This window comes from Saccopteryx bilineata, chromosome 1 (assembly GCF_036850765.1).
Source record: "Saccopteryx bilineata isolate mSacBil1 chromosome 1, mSacBil1_pri_phased_curated, whole genome shotgun sequence".
NCBI lineage: Eukaryota > Metazoa > Chordata > Mammalia > Chiroptera > Emballonuridae > Saccopteryx > Saccopteryx bilineata.
The window spans coordinates 402,724,116-402,738,715 of record NC_089490.1 but is presented as its reverse complement, the minus strand read 5'-3'; the positions used below and the strand labels follow the sequence as shown (position 1 = coordinate 402,738,715).

General features: G+C 53.6%; 1 protein-coding gene across 1 annotated transcript in view; it reads left to right on the top strand.

Moving 5' to 3' along the window:
- CPT1A (carnitine palmitoyltransferase 1A) overlaps nt 1-13,719 on the top strand; it is a 55,208-nt gene extending 41,489 nt beyond the window's left edge. The window contains exons 14-19 of the mRNA XM_066252264.1: nt 44-208; nt 6,511-6,645; nt 8,223-8,375; nt 9,014-9,127; nt 10,402-10,494; nt 11,648-13,719. Coding sequence (XP_066108361.1) covers nt 44-208; nt 6,511-6,645; nt 8,223-8,375; nt 9,014-9,127; nt 10,402-10,494; nt 11,648-11,734 — 747 coding nt within the window. The 3' untranslated portion in view covers nt 11,735-13,719. The remainder of the gene's footprint in view (nt 1-43; nt 209-6,510; nt 6,646-8,222; nt 8,376-9,013; nt 9,128-10,401; nt 10,495-11,647) is intronic.
- The last annotated feature ends 881 nt before the right edge of the window (nt 13,720-14,600 follow it).

The window sequence follows — 14,600 nt, the reverse complement described above, 5'->3', positions numbered from 1 at the left end:
CAGCCCTCCGCCACCGGGAACCCTCTCTCTCCTTGTCCCCCAGTGTCAGGAGGTGATAGAGACGTCCCTCGCCAGCGCCAGCCTCCTGGCCAATGACGTGGACTTCCATTCTTTTCCATTCGACACTTTTGGGAAAGGGCTGATCAAGAAGTGCCGCACGAGCCCCGACGCCTTTGTGCAGCTGGCCCTGCAGCTGGCGCACTACAAGGTGAGGCTCAGATCCCTGCTTGCCACCCGGCCGTCCTGTCCGGTCTGCGGGGTGGGGGCGTGGCCGAGCACTGACGCTGTCTGCGCGGGGTGGGGGTGTGGCCGAGCGCGGACGCTGTCGGGCCCTGGCTGCGTCCTGGTCCGCGCAGGACAGGGAGCATCCGGGTTGGGGGCAGAGCGAGAGTTCATGGCTCTGCAAAGGGGAGACTTCAGCTTGAAAATCAGCCCTGACTCCTAGGGTTTGGTCAAGCAGAAATATATACTTCGGGCAAATGACGTGGTGTCTCTGATCTTTGACACGGACTAAATTTGCTCATGAGTGTGTGTGTGTGTGTGTGTAGATAGTATTGATTTTAGAGAGGCAGAGAGAGAGAAGCACTGATTTGTTGTTCCACTTAATTGATGCATTCATTGGTTGATTCTTGTCTGTGTTCTGACTAGGGGTTGAACCCACAAACTTGACATATTAGGACAACACTCTAAACAGCTTCTGGTGCCTGGCCAGGGCCTCCTTACTCATAATTATAAGTGCAGAGAACCTAAGAAACTCTATCAGTGAATAGACTCACTGTACCAGTACAGGAAAAGTGTTACCACTGGCAATAGCTTATACCGGTGGCTGGACAAAGGTGTGGTTAATAGTCAACCCGATAATAGACGAGAGAAGAGGCAAGTCATTGCGACAGATGCTAAAAAGGCATTCAGAATATGACATATGAAAACAAAACAAAACAAAACGATCACATCCTTTCCCGGGAACTTTTAGTCCCAGCGTGAACGTGACTATTTTCTCCTCGTGGCGATGCCAGCGTGTGCCAGCTGCCAACACCTGGCCTGACGGGTGAGGAAGGGGAGGCAGCCCCGTGGTGGAAATGGGACCAGGCTGCCCGCGGCAGCTCCGCTGTTCCCCAGGGTCATTCCCGGGCGCAGCGCGGACAAAGTGCTCAAACACACAAAGGCGCTCGGACCGGGAGGGGAGGCTGTGACGGGGGGTAGAAAGACTCGATGCTGCGGAGACGAGTCTCCCCTGTGCACGCGTTCCGGGTGAACACGGGCACCCGAAGGGGAAGTTAGGAAAGAAGCTGGAGAGAGAGGTAGGTCTTCAGGTTCACCGGGGAGAGTGGACAGGTGAGAATAACCACGGACATCCTGAGAGAGAAAAGGGGTCAGGTGGACATGGGGCAGGACGGCGTGCAGGCTTTCAAAGCCTAACATATAGGAATCGGGAGAGTATAGTAATTCACATGTAGTGCGGCCGGGGTGGTTCCGTGAGGTAGGGTATGATAAGGGGGGCAGTTAACCTCAACGGGTGGGGGGGGCGATGGCTTGGTTAGTAAATGGGGTTGGAAAGAGCACCTCAGTGGTTCCACCTGGGGTGGGGGGGCATCAACAGCCCAATAGAGAAACGAAGCCAGAGCAGGAATTGGTGCCCCCCAGGAGAAGAGAGCTGGGAATGGTCAGTGGTGTGCACGGAAAGCCCAGCCTTGCTGATAATCCAGCCAGCACGACTCACATAGTTCTACTTGGAGAACAGTGTCCTTTGAGGACAGTTGTGCCTGCTGTAAAATATTTGAAACAATTGAAAAGGTTATCAGTATGAAACTTTTAAAATTAGGATCTTTTTCATTTTTATACAGTGGAACATGGTATAACTATTAAATGATGTCTGTGGGATACTCTGTGAAAACACAGTCATAGAACAGTATGTGAGACCCCCCCCCCACCACCACCAGTTTAGCTCAGTTGGTTAAAGCATCGGCCTGCTAGGCCAAGTCTGAGAAGTCGATCCCCCTGCCACCCCACCCCCTTCCCATCAGGGCACATACAAGACTCAACCAGTGAATGCATGATCCTGACTGGGATCCACCTGGCAAACCCACTAGGGGGCAAAGCTCTGCCCATCTGGGGCTGCTGCTCCATTGCTCGGCTACCGAGCTCTTCTTAGCTCCTCAGGCGGAGGCCATGGAGCCATCCTCAGTGCCCAGGGCCAACTCACTTCAATTGAGCCATGGCTGCAGGAGTGGAAGAGAGAGAGAAAGAGAGAAAGAAGTGAGAGGGGGAGGGGTGGAGAATCAGATGGGGGCTTCTGTGTGCCCTGACTGGGAATCAAACCCAAGACATCCATGCACTCTACCACTGTGCCAACTGGCCAGAGCCAATCGTTATTGTCTTTAAGAACTCAAGTTACTTGGCCCTGGCTGGTTGGTTCAGTGGTAGAGCATCGGCCTGGTGTGCAGGAGTCCCAGGTTCGATTCCCGGCCAGGGCACACAGGAGAGGCGCCCATCTGCTTCTCCACCCCTCCCCCTCTCCTTCCTCTCTGTCTCTCTCTTCCCCTCCCGCAGCGGAGGCTCCAGTGGAGCGGAGATGGCTCTGTGGCCTCTGCCTCAGGCGCTGAAATGGCTCTGGATGCAGCAGAGCGATGCCCCAGAGGGGCAGAGCATCGCCCCCCAGTGGGCATGCCGGGTGGATCCCGGTCGGGCGCATGCGGGAGTCTGTCTGACTGCCTCCCAGTTTCCAGCTTCGGAAAAATGCAAAAAAATTAAAAAAAAAAAAAAAAAAAGAACTCAAGTTACTTGATAAAAGTTAAGGCTTACTTGTTTTAAGAACCCAAGCCCTTATACCTCCAGCTAGAAATAATCAGGATTTCATTCTGTGCCCCTCCCTTAACATCAGTTTTCCACACAGCACTTAATCTGTTAAAAATGATCGATTTATTACAGTGATCTATTGACAATGTAAATGAGATCCATCCATTCTAAACTTCCTTTTTTTTTTTTTTTTTTACAGAGACAGAGAGAGTGTCAGAGTAAGGGATAGACAGGGACAGACAGACAGGAATGGAGAGATGAGAAGCATCAATCATTAGTTTTTCGTTGCACATTGCGACACCTTAATTGTTCATTGATTGCTTTCTCATATGTGCCTTGACCGTGGGCCTTCAGCAGACCGAGCAACCCCTTGCTGGAGCCAGTGACCTTGGGTCCAAGCTGGTGAATTTTTGCTCAAACCAGATGAGCCCACGCTCAAACTGGCGACCTCGGGGTCTCGAACCTGGGTCTTCCGCATCCCAGTCTGACGCTCTGTCCACTGCGCCACTGCCTGGTCAGGCACCATTCTAAACTTCTTAATGTGTGCTGTGTTGAGCACCAGCTCTGTTAGGCACAGGGCTCTCTGTGGAGCGAAGGTTCAGATTTCGTGTTTGCCCCGCTTGGAGCAGCAGGACCTACCTGTGGCTTGGCGTCAGACTGGGTACCCTGCCTGGTCCTGGAGTCTGCCCTGGACTCCTGAACCTTCTCTGCACTTGGACCCCTGGCAGTTTGGGAAGGCCTTGGGGACCCCTTCCTAGAATACTGTTAATAAAGTATAAAAGGAAAGACACAGGGTTACAAAGGGTAACCAGTTAGTTAAGATGCAGATGTCAAAATAATCAACATAAATTTGTGATGCGTTCAATATAATTCTTTATGCCCTTGATTTTAAGTAGTGGGCCTCATAACTATTGTGACAACTGTAATTTGATGTGAAAATAGCTATGATTTTCTATGCAAAGTCACAGCCACTGCTCATAAATACGGTGGTTTGTTGCCTGTGCATCTAAAGGCAATATTTCAGTTTGATGTTAGGGAAAATTAAAATGTTTATATTTTCCCTTTTGAAATTCACACCTTCCCAAGGTTAAGTAACCATTGACCCAGTCCCTGGCTACCCTCTTAACCTTCTCTAATACCACTTTGAGCCTCATTCACTCTTGGTTTTTTTTTTTGGCACACTGCCCTTCTTGCAGCACTTGAATGTAGAAGACTCATTCCTACCACGGGGCCTTTGCACTTGCTGTCTACTGGCCGTGGCTGTCTCCCCATTTGGGGTATGGTTGCCTAGGTCTCTGTTCACAGTGCCACCATCTCCTGTTTGAAATAGCCGCCACCCATCACTCTCTTCCCTAACCAGCATCATTTCTATCCAGTGTGTCTGTCACCCACTACATGACGCCGTGTCCATCTCTTCTGCCAGACAGTTTGTTCCTTACGAAACAGCCTTGTTTGCGACCATACCTCCAGTGCCAGGAATGTGCCAGCCGCGGAGGAAGAGGTGTTGCCTGAATGAAGCCACCGGGCAGCAGTCATGATTTCAGTTTGTAGCATCTGCTTCCTGCTTGTAGGTCCTACTTGTTTTTCATTAGGAAACCAGGGGGTGGAAATGTCCCCCGCTTGCATAGTTCGCCTCAGGGCAGTAGTCCAGTGTGTGACAGGTCTGTGTTTGCATGCCACGTGTGCTAATGTCCTTGTAGAAGTTGTTGTTTTCATACTGCTCGCTAGACACCGGAGGGGCTTTGGTGGTGGCGAGTGGCCGCCTTTCCCGACAGCGACCGGTCGGGCAGGTTGAGTCGGGGCTGCAGGCCTGACGGGCTTGGCTCTGCGGGGGCGTCTGAACACACTAATATTCTGTGCATTTGCCAAGAGGTTTTCAGATGGTCCTTTTTCCAGGTGTGGAAGTTGTGCATGGTTGTGCTGACCATTTATGCCGTGCAGGTTTGAAGTTGGAAAGTCGACAGCCAATAAATCCTTTCCTCCTGTGTCCCCCGTTAGCCTTTGTTAAACCACTAAACTGCCAAATGTAGACTTGGCCCTCTTTCCCTCCACCCTTCCTACGTTGCTTCATCAAGAGCCCCCTGGAAAGCCCCTGTAATGAGGGGCCTGGAGGAAGCTCTCAGAAAGGCATATCCAAGGATGAGCTGGGACCCCACTTCCTGTGGACCGCAGGGTGGAGTGAGAACCCCCGTGGACCCCATCCAAGGGAAATTTAGTGACTAGTGTATTAGGGACGAGTTCTGGGAGTTGGTGTTCTTTGTTGGGGACACGGTGGCAGCCTCCAGTGTGGACCCCAGAGGCGTGAGCTTGCTGCAGACTCTGCCCCCCCCCCCCCGTGCCTGCTCACTTATCCGCTTTACGTGCAGGACCCGTGGGAATGGCGGATGTCCCGGAAGAGCCCGCAGGGCGGCTCCCGGGTCTGGACTGCACACCGGGAAGTTGGCACCCTCACCTGGGCGTCCCAGGGCATGCTCTGTCACCCTGTGGCCACCAGGGCCTGTGCCAGGGCACACTACACCTGAAAGCTTGGGGTGTTGTCAGAAATCCTTTGGATCCACAAACTGCCACTTCCTAGTTTCCTGTCCATGTTGGGAACCCTCTCATCCCTGAGCTGCCCCGGTGGCCAAGGGCGCCCAGCCAGGCCGATTGCAAGTAATTTCCTTGCACGGTGTGTGTGTGGCTGGATGTCATGTGCTCCTGAGCCCCCGTCTCTGTCCTCCACTTCCTGCTGCTTCTCTCCGAGCCCTTGCTGGGCTGTCATCACAGGACACCCCCCCCCCCCCCCCGGACCCACCGGCTCTTCTGCCTGCCGTTCCTGTCTGTCCCCTCCCTCGTCCCGGGGCCGATCACAGCTTTCACCCACCTTGCCCGTGGACTTCCCCCCGGCCCTGACCTCGGCCCTGTGGCCCCAAGCACAGCAGCGCTGCCCTGGTTCAGTCCAGCTCTCTGCCTGCTTCATCCCACCCCCGAGAATAAGCTGGCATGGCGGAGAAAACCCCGAGCCCCGGGCGAGCAGTGGCTCTGCGGCCCCCGGGCAACCCAGTCTCTGTGCCCCTGAAGCCTGGTTCACACCCACGCAGACTGCCAGCACCCCCTCCCATCCCGACTCTCGGCAGGCGACCATGTTTCACCAGGAGGCCTCCCTGCTGCTCCCCGCGGCCTCTGCCAGGCCGCCAGCTGTCCCCTTCTGTCCAGGGGGGGGCCGTCCCTGTGTCAGGCTCTGGCTCCCTGCCCTCCTCCTGCTCACGGGCAGTCCTGTCCACCCCTCCCCCCTCTCACAGCACCAGTGTCTCTCCTGGGAAGTCTCACCACCATTCAGATATGGCGGGATATCTCCTGCTAGCACCTTGCATCGTCTCTCAGTAACTTCAGACTTGTTTGCATGCGGACCTGCATGTCATGGGTTCGTTCCGTAACCGCTTGCGCTCGGGCAGGTGTGTGAGACTCGGGAAGTTGTGCCGTGGCACCGGCTGCATTGGGGCGTGGAACCCTGGGTTGTCCAGGAACGGACAATGGACACCCCTCCCCCCACCCCGCCCCTAAAGCTAACGACGTCTCCATCTGCCTGCCGCACAACCCTGTATAAAACCCGACGGCGACTCGAAACCGAAGCGGACGACGGGGTCCGCGTGTCCTCGCTGACCTGACCCCGACCCCTTCTCGTGCGCTCGGCTTCTCGGCACTCCTTGTATGAAAACCCCTTTTCTCTCCCAGGACATGGGCAAGTTCTGCCTCACGTACGAGGCCTCCATGACCCGGCTTTTCCGAGAGGGGCGGACGGAGACTGTGCGCTCCTGCACCTCTGAGGCGACCAGCTTCGTGCTGGCCATGGCGGACCCCGCCCAGACGGTAAGGAGAGCAGCGCTCCCCGTGCCTTTCGGAGGAGGACTCCCCGGGGCCTCTCCGATGACGCCCTGTGCATCCCTGCTTCTCCAGGGGCCACGTGGTCCCTGTTTCCTCTCCTCTCCCCCTCTCAGGGGGACCGGAAGTGTTACCAGGGAACCGGTCGGGATGCACACGGAGAGGGTGACGTTTGCGGTGGACCCCTGCCGTTCCGTAATGTCTCCAGACGGAGTTATGCGCCCTGAGAGTTTTCCATTAGCAGGGCGCCCCACGGATGAACAGGGCGTTGGGGTTCGGTGCTTCGGGACCTCAGGACAGTATGAGCAGTTGGTGTCTGTGAGGAAAGGGTGACCGTCCCACAGGAGCCTCTGGGGGTGGCTGCAGCCCTGCGCAGCAGGGTCAGGCTCCGGGCTCCCTGTACAGTGCTGCCTTTGCACATCCTGGCGGTAGCCTGCGGCGTATTACCAGTTCATTTCTGTAGGTAAAGGGACAGAGATGCAGATGAGTTCAACCTGGATTGGCCTGACCCAGAGCATGGAGGCTGACGCTGAGGCCTGGGAGAGACACTCCAGGACTCTGCTCTGCTGGGGGGCTGGGGGGGGCAATTTGTTCTGCAGAGGCTTCCATTCTGTGGGAAGGACGCGTGGGTATCATGACATTGCTCAGATGACCAGGTCTGGGGTGGGTGGGTGGGTCACAGCCTGGGCGGACCTTCACTCATCCTGTGATTGGCCTGACTTAGCCCATAGGAGCCTGGAGCGGTCTTTTCGGATCAGACATAAAGGCTCAGAGCACTGTTCTAGCGGAATTGTTAGACCTCTTTGGGGGAACGCTGACGACCCGCAATGAGGTTACAGACAGAACTTCATTTCCAGAGGAGGGAACTGGAACCTCGAGCTTCCCTGCCTACTTGCTGTTAAACCTAAAATTAAAGGTCAAAGGGGGAGGCGGCTGGCGTTTATTTGGGGTCACAGAAGAATAGCTCTATGGGAAGCGCAATTTCAGGCGGGAGCCCAAATAATAGTGTTCTGGTAGTAGACAAAGGCGAGGGGTGTTTACGAGAACAGGAAGGGACGGTGACATCCACAGAAGGAAGGCGTCACTGTTGGTCCCAGATAACGTCAGAGTGATGCCAGTTCTAAATGATGCTTTTCAGTTTTGGTCTGGGAGGGTAGCCATCATATTTGCTTTCTTGTTTGCAAACATTTCTTGGGAGCACAGTGTTGCTTTTAGGCTCAGCCATGAGGTTATTTTGCCCAGGTTGAACACTTCCAAGGTTGGAGGCCTGAGCTATGCAGGCAGTCCCTCCGGGGAGGGCAGCTCTGACTCCATAGGAGGGTGTTCCATTTGTTACTGTTTCTGCATTAGTGATCACGTGTGTGCAAAAGGTATAATCCCGCCAGGCATGCTGCACACAGGCCCCCCCCAAAAAAAGTGCTCCTCGGACAACCTGGGGAGGGGGCAGTCAGCTGGTGGGGTCACTGGGGAGGTCACCTTGACAGTTTCTCCCGGACGACCCCAGTCACCTGACTTTCAGCGCCTCGTGGGACCCCACCCCGAAACGCCCACCCTTTGCTCTTCAGAGTGAGCAGAGACTCAAGTTGTTCAGGATCGCCTCCGAGAAGCACCAGCACCTGTACCGCCTGGCGATGACGGGATCTGGGATCGACCGCCACCTCTTCTGCCTCTACGTGGTGTCCAAGTATCTGGCCGTCGAGTCCCCCTTCCTGAAGGAGGTAGGTCCCGGCTGCGGGGGGCAAACCCACTCAGGCTCGCTGGCCGAACCGGGGGACTCAGCAAAGCGGTGGACCGGCGTCCTGCCCTGGGGCTGGCGTGGCACAACCGGCCTCGGGGCTGAGCGAGCTGTGGTTCCGGGGCTGCATGTCTTCCCCTCGCAGCCCTCTGCTGTGGTCGCTCCGGGCGCGGATCACCCCCCCAGCGTAGATGATAGTGAAATGTTCTAAAATCATGAAGATGTGACCGGCTCCCGGGGTTGACTGCCTTTCTTGCTCATAGAGTATCTTTCATGTTAAGTTTATAGAACAGCATTTCTGGGAATGGCAGTGTTGAAGGAAGAGCTTGAACTCTTTCTGAAAATTAGCAGCTGATACCAGTCCGCCCCAGCAGCCCGCGGCCTCCGTTACAAATCTGAACGTATCCGCCACCTTTTTCTACCAGAGACGCCGGTAGCCGGCCTGGCCTCTCCAGCCCGGTGTCCTCACCTGAGCGCTCCACCCACTCTCGGCGGGGTTCTGCCACCCAGCAGTCCAAAACCGCGTGGGCCTATTCTCGCCTCCCACTGGGGCCCCTCGGGGACGGGGTGGATGGGGTTGAGAAACGTGTCCTCGGAACACTTCCCTGTGCTCCTCCCCAGGTCCTGTCCGAGCCTTGGAGGTTATCGACCAGCCAGACCCCTCAGCAGCAGGTGGAGTTGTTCAATTTGGACAGGAATCCAGAGTACGTGTCCAGCGGAGGGGGCTTCGGGCCGGTAAGTGAGCGGGCTTCTGTGCATGCAGACAGGCTAGTCCTGGGGCCGGGGTGGCCCGTCCCCCACTGCTTTGGGCCCATCGGAGTCCGGAGTGCCAGAAAGGAATTCCTACTGGTTATTAATACAGGGGGGGTTTCCCCCACACACACAAATAGGAATTTTTACCTGACACCATTAAAAGTCTACATTTTACTTTAATTTTTTAATTGATTGTTTTAGAGAGAGAGAGGAAGGGGGAGAGAGAGACACTGATTTGTTGTTCCACTTATTTATGCGTCTGTTGGTTGATTCTTGTATGCGCCCTGACAGGGGGATCGGACCCACAGACTTGATGTGTCAGCTGACATTATAAACAACTGAGCTACCCCACCGGGGCAAAGGGCTGAATTTGAAAGAGATCCTTGGCCTGTGGGCTCACGTCCATCAGCTGTTCACCTTCAGCACCTGTCTCGTCCCCAAGTAGCGTTTTCAGAACCTTCTCCCTGAGGCTCCATGAGTCCCAGTTCAGACCGGGGTTTCTCCGGCATTTTGACTTTTGTAACAAAGGCGTCGGGGAGCAGATACGTAGACCAGTGGGTGTTTTCCATGCCTTTTCCAGTGCTGTCTGGAATCAGTGTATGGACCACTTCTTTTGAGTCATTTGTCTGCACCTCCTGGGCCTGCTGGTGCTGAGCAGAAGAGGTCTCCCAAGCCTGATGGTTAGGGTTTTTGTTGTTTTTTGTAAAAGCAAGGCAGAATAGATGAAGCCAATAGCCACCGGCAGCGTTGCCGTCAGCAGGAGCTTCAGCTGCGGCCTGCCGGTTTTGATCCTGGAGCATGGTTTGCCCCTGGTAAGACCTATGCCCTGGGACTCCGCCAGGCAGTCGGTGCCCGGAACGTCCTCAGTCGTTAGCGTGAGTTTTCCAAATGCAGCTTCGTTGTGCTGCCGATCGGCGAGGCTCTCCTCAAACACGGAGACCGTCCGAGGCGACTTGGTCCCTCGAGTCCTCGTCACTAGTGCTTTTCCGATCTTTCTGACACTGAACGTGGCTGGAGCCTTTACACCCATTTTCTTTTTTAAGAGAATGGGCGCGCCGTGCTCTTCTGGGCTCCTGTTTTGCCACGCTCCGTGAAGCGCTCATTCTCGCCGACCGACTGCCGGGGGGCTGCTCAGGGAGCCAGAGGGCGGTTGAAGCAGGCGCTGGCCGCAGTTTGGATTCGGAGCGTCAGAAAGAACCCCTGTACGCTTCGTCTCATTTCCCGAGCGCAGACCTCAGCCTCACGTTGTCCTGCAGGTTGCCGACGACGGCTACGGCGTGTCCTACATCCTGGTGGGAGAGAACCTCATCAACTTCCACATATCCTCCAAGTTCTCCAGCCCTGAGACGGTGAGGACCGCCCCCCAAAGACAGGCTGTTTCTGTCGTTTGGTTTTTTCCTTTTTTCTTTTTTTCTTTTTTTTTTTTTTTTCTGAAGCTGGAAGCGGGGAGAGATAGTCAGACAGAATCCCACATGCGCCCGACCAGGATCCACCCGGCATGCCCACCAGGGGCGATGCTCTGCCCACCAGGGGGCGATGCTTTGCCCATCCGGGGAGTCGCTCTGCCGCTACCAGAGCCACTCTAGCGCCTGGGGCAGAGGCCAAGGAGCCATCCCCAGCGCCCAGGCCATCTTTGCTCCAATGGAGCCTTGGCTGCGGGAGGGGAAGAGAGAGACAGAGAGGAAGGAGGGGGGGTGGAGAAGCAAATGGGCGCTTCTCCTATGTGCCCTGGCCGGGAATCGAACCCGGGTCCCCCGCACGCCAGGCCGACCCTCTACCGCTGAGCCAACCGGCCAGGGGCCTCCTTTTTTCTTTTAAGGGGAGGATAATCTTCCTTTGTCAGAAAATTCCCATGCACTTGGTTTGGATTTTTCTCAAATTAATTTTGAAATTCTCTTAACCTTGTTTTTAACGGAATTATCTTACTGGATGACGTGGTTATATGGGCTTGTAGCAATGGTTTTAAATCTCAGGGTTGGAGAGCCTGTGTAACTTTCAGACCCTGTGACATTGGAGGGTGGGCAGGGATTAGCACGCACATGCTAAGAAACACGCACGGGCGTACACGTGCAGCGAGGCAGAGGGCCGTGTGTTCTGTGAGCAGAACACGTGCTGGCTTGGCGCAGTTAGCCTTGTATGTACGCATTGCGTGTTGCCTGAGAAGCAACACCGAGCTCACCCATAACAGAGGAGACTGGGATTCATTTACTTACTGTGCTCTATGTGACATCGAATGCCTTGACATCAAGGAACGCTTCAGGTCAAAAACTCAGCCCCACCACACACCTTCCCTGGTATCTCCGTTAACCCTCAGCATTTCTCCAGAACGTGTAACTTAACAAGTTAGCCACGAAGTCAAGGCGTAAAGACATGGCCAAAAAAAGGAAGAAAAAAAAAAAGAAACAGTAGTTCTTTCTTTGAGTCAGGTCACCTGGGAAAGAGGCTTGAAATGTGGGAATTGCCACATTGTAACATGCTTCTTGTTCTGTTTTCAAACGGAAGGATTCTCATCGCTTCGGCAAGCACCTGAAACAAGCCATGACCGACATCATCACTCTGTTTCAATTCGGCTCCAACTCCAAAAAGTAATGCCTGCGACAGTTGCCGGGAAAGAAAAGGAGCCCTTCTGATAAAAAACCAAATGAAAAATAGCTCTCACTCCTGATCGTAGCTCAGGATGAAAAATTGCTCTTTAAAAAACTCAGAAGTTGTCTTGCCATCAAGGGTTTGGTGAGTTTTTTTGTTTGTTTCCCTAGAACAGCAGTCTCGACCACGCGATGTGTAACCCTCCTCCTCTGAGGCAGGTCCTGCCCTGGGGACGGTGTCAGGAAGTGCCCCTGAAAGTCTCTGCATCAACTTGTGTTTATTGAAGGATTAAAATACTGTCGCGCTCACTAAAGAATCAGTAGGGTTGTGACTTCACCCGTGTTGGAAATGGAAGGGTCACAGTTCCTTGATGGCAACCCAGTACCTGGCGCTTGTGGGCGTTTAATTTTATCAGAGTAGTGTAAAATATTTGTTCCGTCCAGAGAGGAAAGCATTGTGTGAGTCGGAGAGGTCAACAGCTAATGGCTGACGCCCCCGTAATGCGCTAACTGCAAACACTGTTGCTTTTGGAAACCGTTGTTTTGGTCCTTGTGGGTACGTTTGCCTGTCTGTGTCAAGCACATAGTACGCGCATCTTGTTTTCCTGACCTTGTGAGTGTTCAAAACCCAGTGCCTTAAACACAGAGGCCCGGAACGGGTGGCCGGATGAAAGGGTTATTTCGTCAAGTCTCTAGCTGAGGAATTAATTGTGGGTGTATTACTCCTTCCCAACTTACTGAGCGGATGACCCTCAATAGGCACTTTTCTGTGGTTCCCCTCCCCCTAGTAAGACTGGTTCCTTCACGAGGGCAGCTCTCTGGGTGCCCCCGCACACTGCCTTCCTCTCGAGAGGGGGTGTGCATCAGATAAGGTGGTTCGATGTTATTGTCTGGAGCATCCCCTGAACGATAAACTAGAATGGGTGCCTTGGCAGGACTGCTCACCCCACGCTGGTGGCCAGCGGACTAGGACGTTTGCACTTGAGAGAAGGGAAGAGGAACCCCCAAATGGTCAGGATAGGGTGGTGCAGGTGTGCCAGGCAGAGAGAGTCTAATCCCACCTGGCAAGAGAGGAGACCCACTCTGTTTCCCAAGGGGATGCGGAACGGTGTGCCTGGTTATCTCGGTGACCGGCTAAGATGCCACAGGTGATGATGGGCGCTGGGTTCAACACAGCTGACCCTTCAGATCGGAGTGCCTTATGAAAAGAGGGTGCGTGACCAGAGCAGCAATTATGCACTGAATTGTCTTCGGTATTTAATGGAAGAAGAAAGGATCCTGGAATGAAATATACCCACGGTCTCTGGGCTATCGTGACACGCTTAGCTGCCCGTTGAAACAAAAGAGTGTATTTATTTTTCTGACCACTTTGTCCTGGCCGGGCTGGCCTCAGTGAGAGTTCTACACTCGGGCCCCATGAAGAGGTCTTGGCCATGGGCCTGTTTTATTTATGTCTGTGCTGTAATGTAAAAACCACCCCACCTGAAGGGGCCAAAGATTTTTTTTTCCCTTAAAAACAAGAAGAAATTAAAACAGAAAAGAACAGCTATCGGAAGAAATAAAAACCCTGTTCATCTGTGGTACCCTGTCCAGGTGTGGGGAGGCAGCCCGCTCTGCCCAGGCATCACTGACCACTGCCCCTGTGTCACCCGGCGTTCAAATGTACACGTGTTAGCACTCAAATATATTTGGGCTTATCTCTCAGGTTTTAAATATTTTTGCTAATCAGTGCCGTTGTCAATGCAATTTTTATATTCCTTAAGAGAAGGAAGAGGGGATTTTTACTGTTCATGTTGAAAGGAAGAGGTAAGAGTATTATGTATTTAATTTAATTTGGGACAAGCCATGGTCGTACCAGAGCTGTGGTTTGACTTTGTTATCTTGCACTGTCCGGCGCATGTAAATACAGTATGCTCTTTTTGGATGTAAATCTTAGAAATGCAGTATGAATGTTACCATTAATAAAAACATTAATCCCAGTCCCCAGTATTTGTTGCTGTCTCTGTAGTTGTGTTAACAAGTAAGGTATACGTCAGGTACCAAGCTCAGGCACTTGGGACGAAGGTGAGAAACCAAGAGAGGCAGAAAAGGCCTGGAGTGGGCAGAGTGGACATCACCGGATTCGTGCCCTGGCTGAGAAGGGAGGTTGCAAAGCTGGGCTGTGGGTTTTCCCTCTACATCCATTTATTCATCTACTCTCTTGTTCTGTGCCTAGGAGGGTACTTGACACATTGTAGCTGCTTATTAAATACCTGTCCAGTGAATGCACAAGTTCCGTTTTCTCAACAGTTCCAAGTGCAGATCAAGCATTCCTCCAGGCACTGGGAATACAGCAGGGACCCACCTGGTTCTGTGGTTTTGACGGGAGCTGGAAATCAGATCCCAGCTGGAGGAGGTAGAGAACCAAGAGAAGCCAGTCAAAGCACTGTAAGTGTCCACGCAGATAATGGGAGCATGGTGGGTGGGTCAGGCAGGAGGAGAAGGAAGAGGAACGAGCCCAGGGAAAGAGCTGACTTAGAAATAGATTTGAGCTGAGACGGACCCAGCGGGGCTGGAAGAGCAGCTAGGAGCAGCGAGCGACTGGCTGAGTGTCCAGGTGGCTGTGCACACCGGATGTGATGCCTGACACATGGGAGCTTGCTCAGTAAAGATGCCTGGCGTTGAAGGAATGAACAAATGGGGTTAAAGTGCTCTAAAGTCACGACTGTTTGGGAAGTCCATGCTGCACTCTGCCCTACCCTGAAACTTAAACTGAGTTTTAACATGGTGCGATTATATTGGTCATAAAATGAAAGACATTTCCAGACATATGCATGCAAATCCTGGGGAGAGGGCTGCAAAGACTTCACTCATGGTGACTCCCTCTTTGA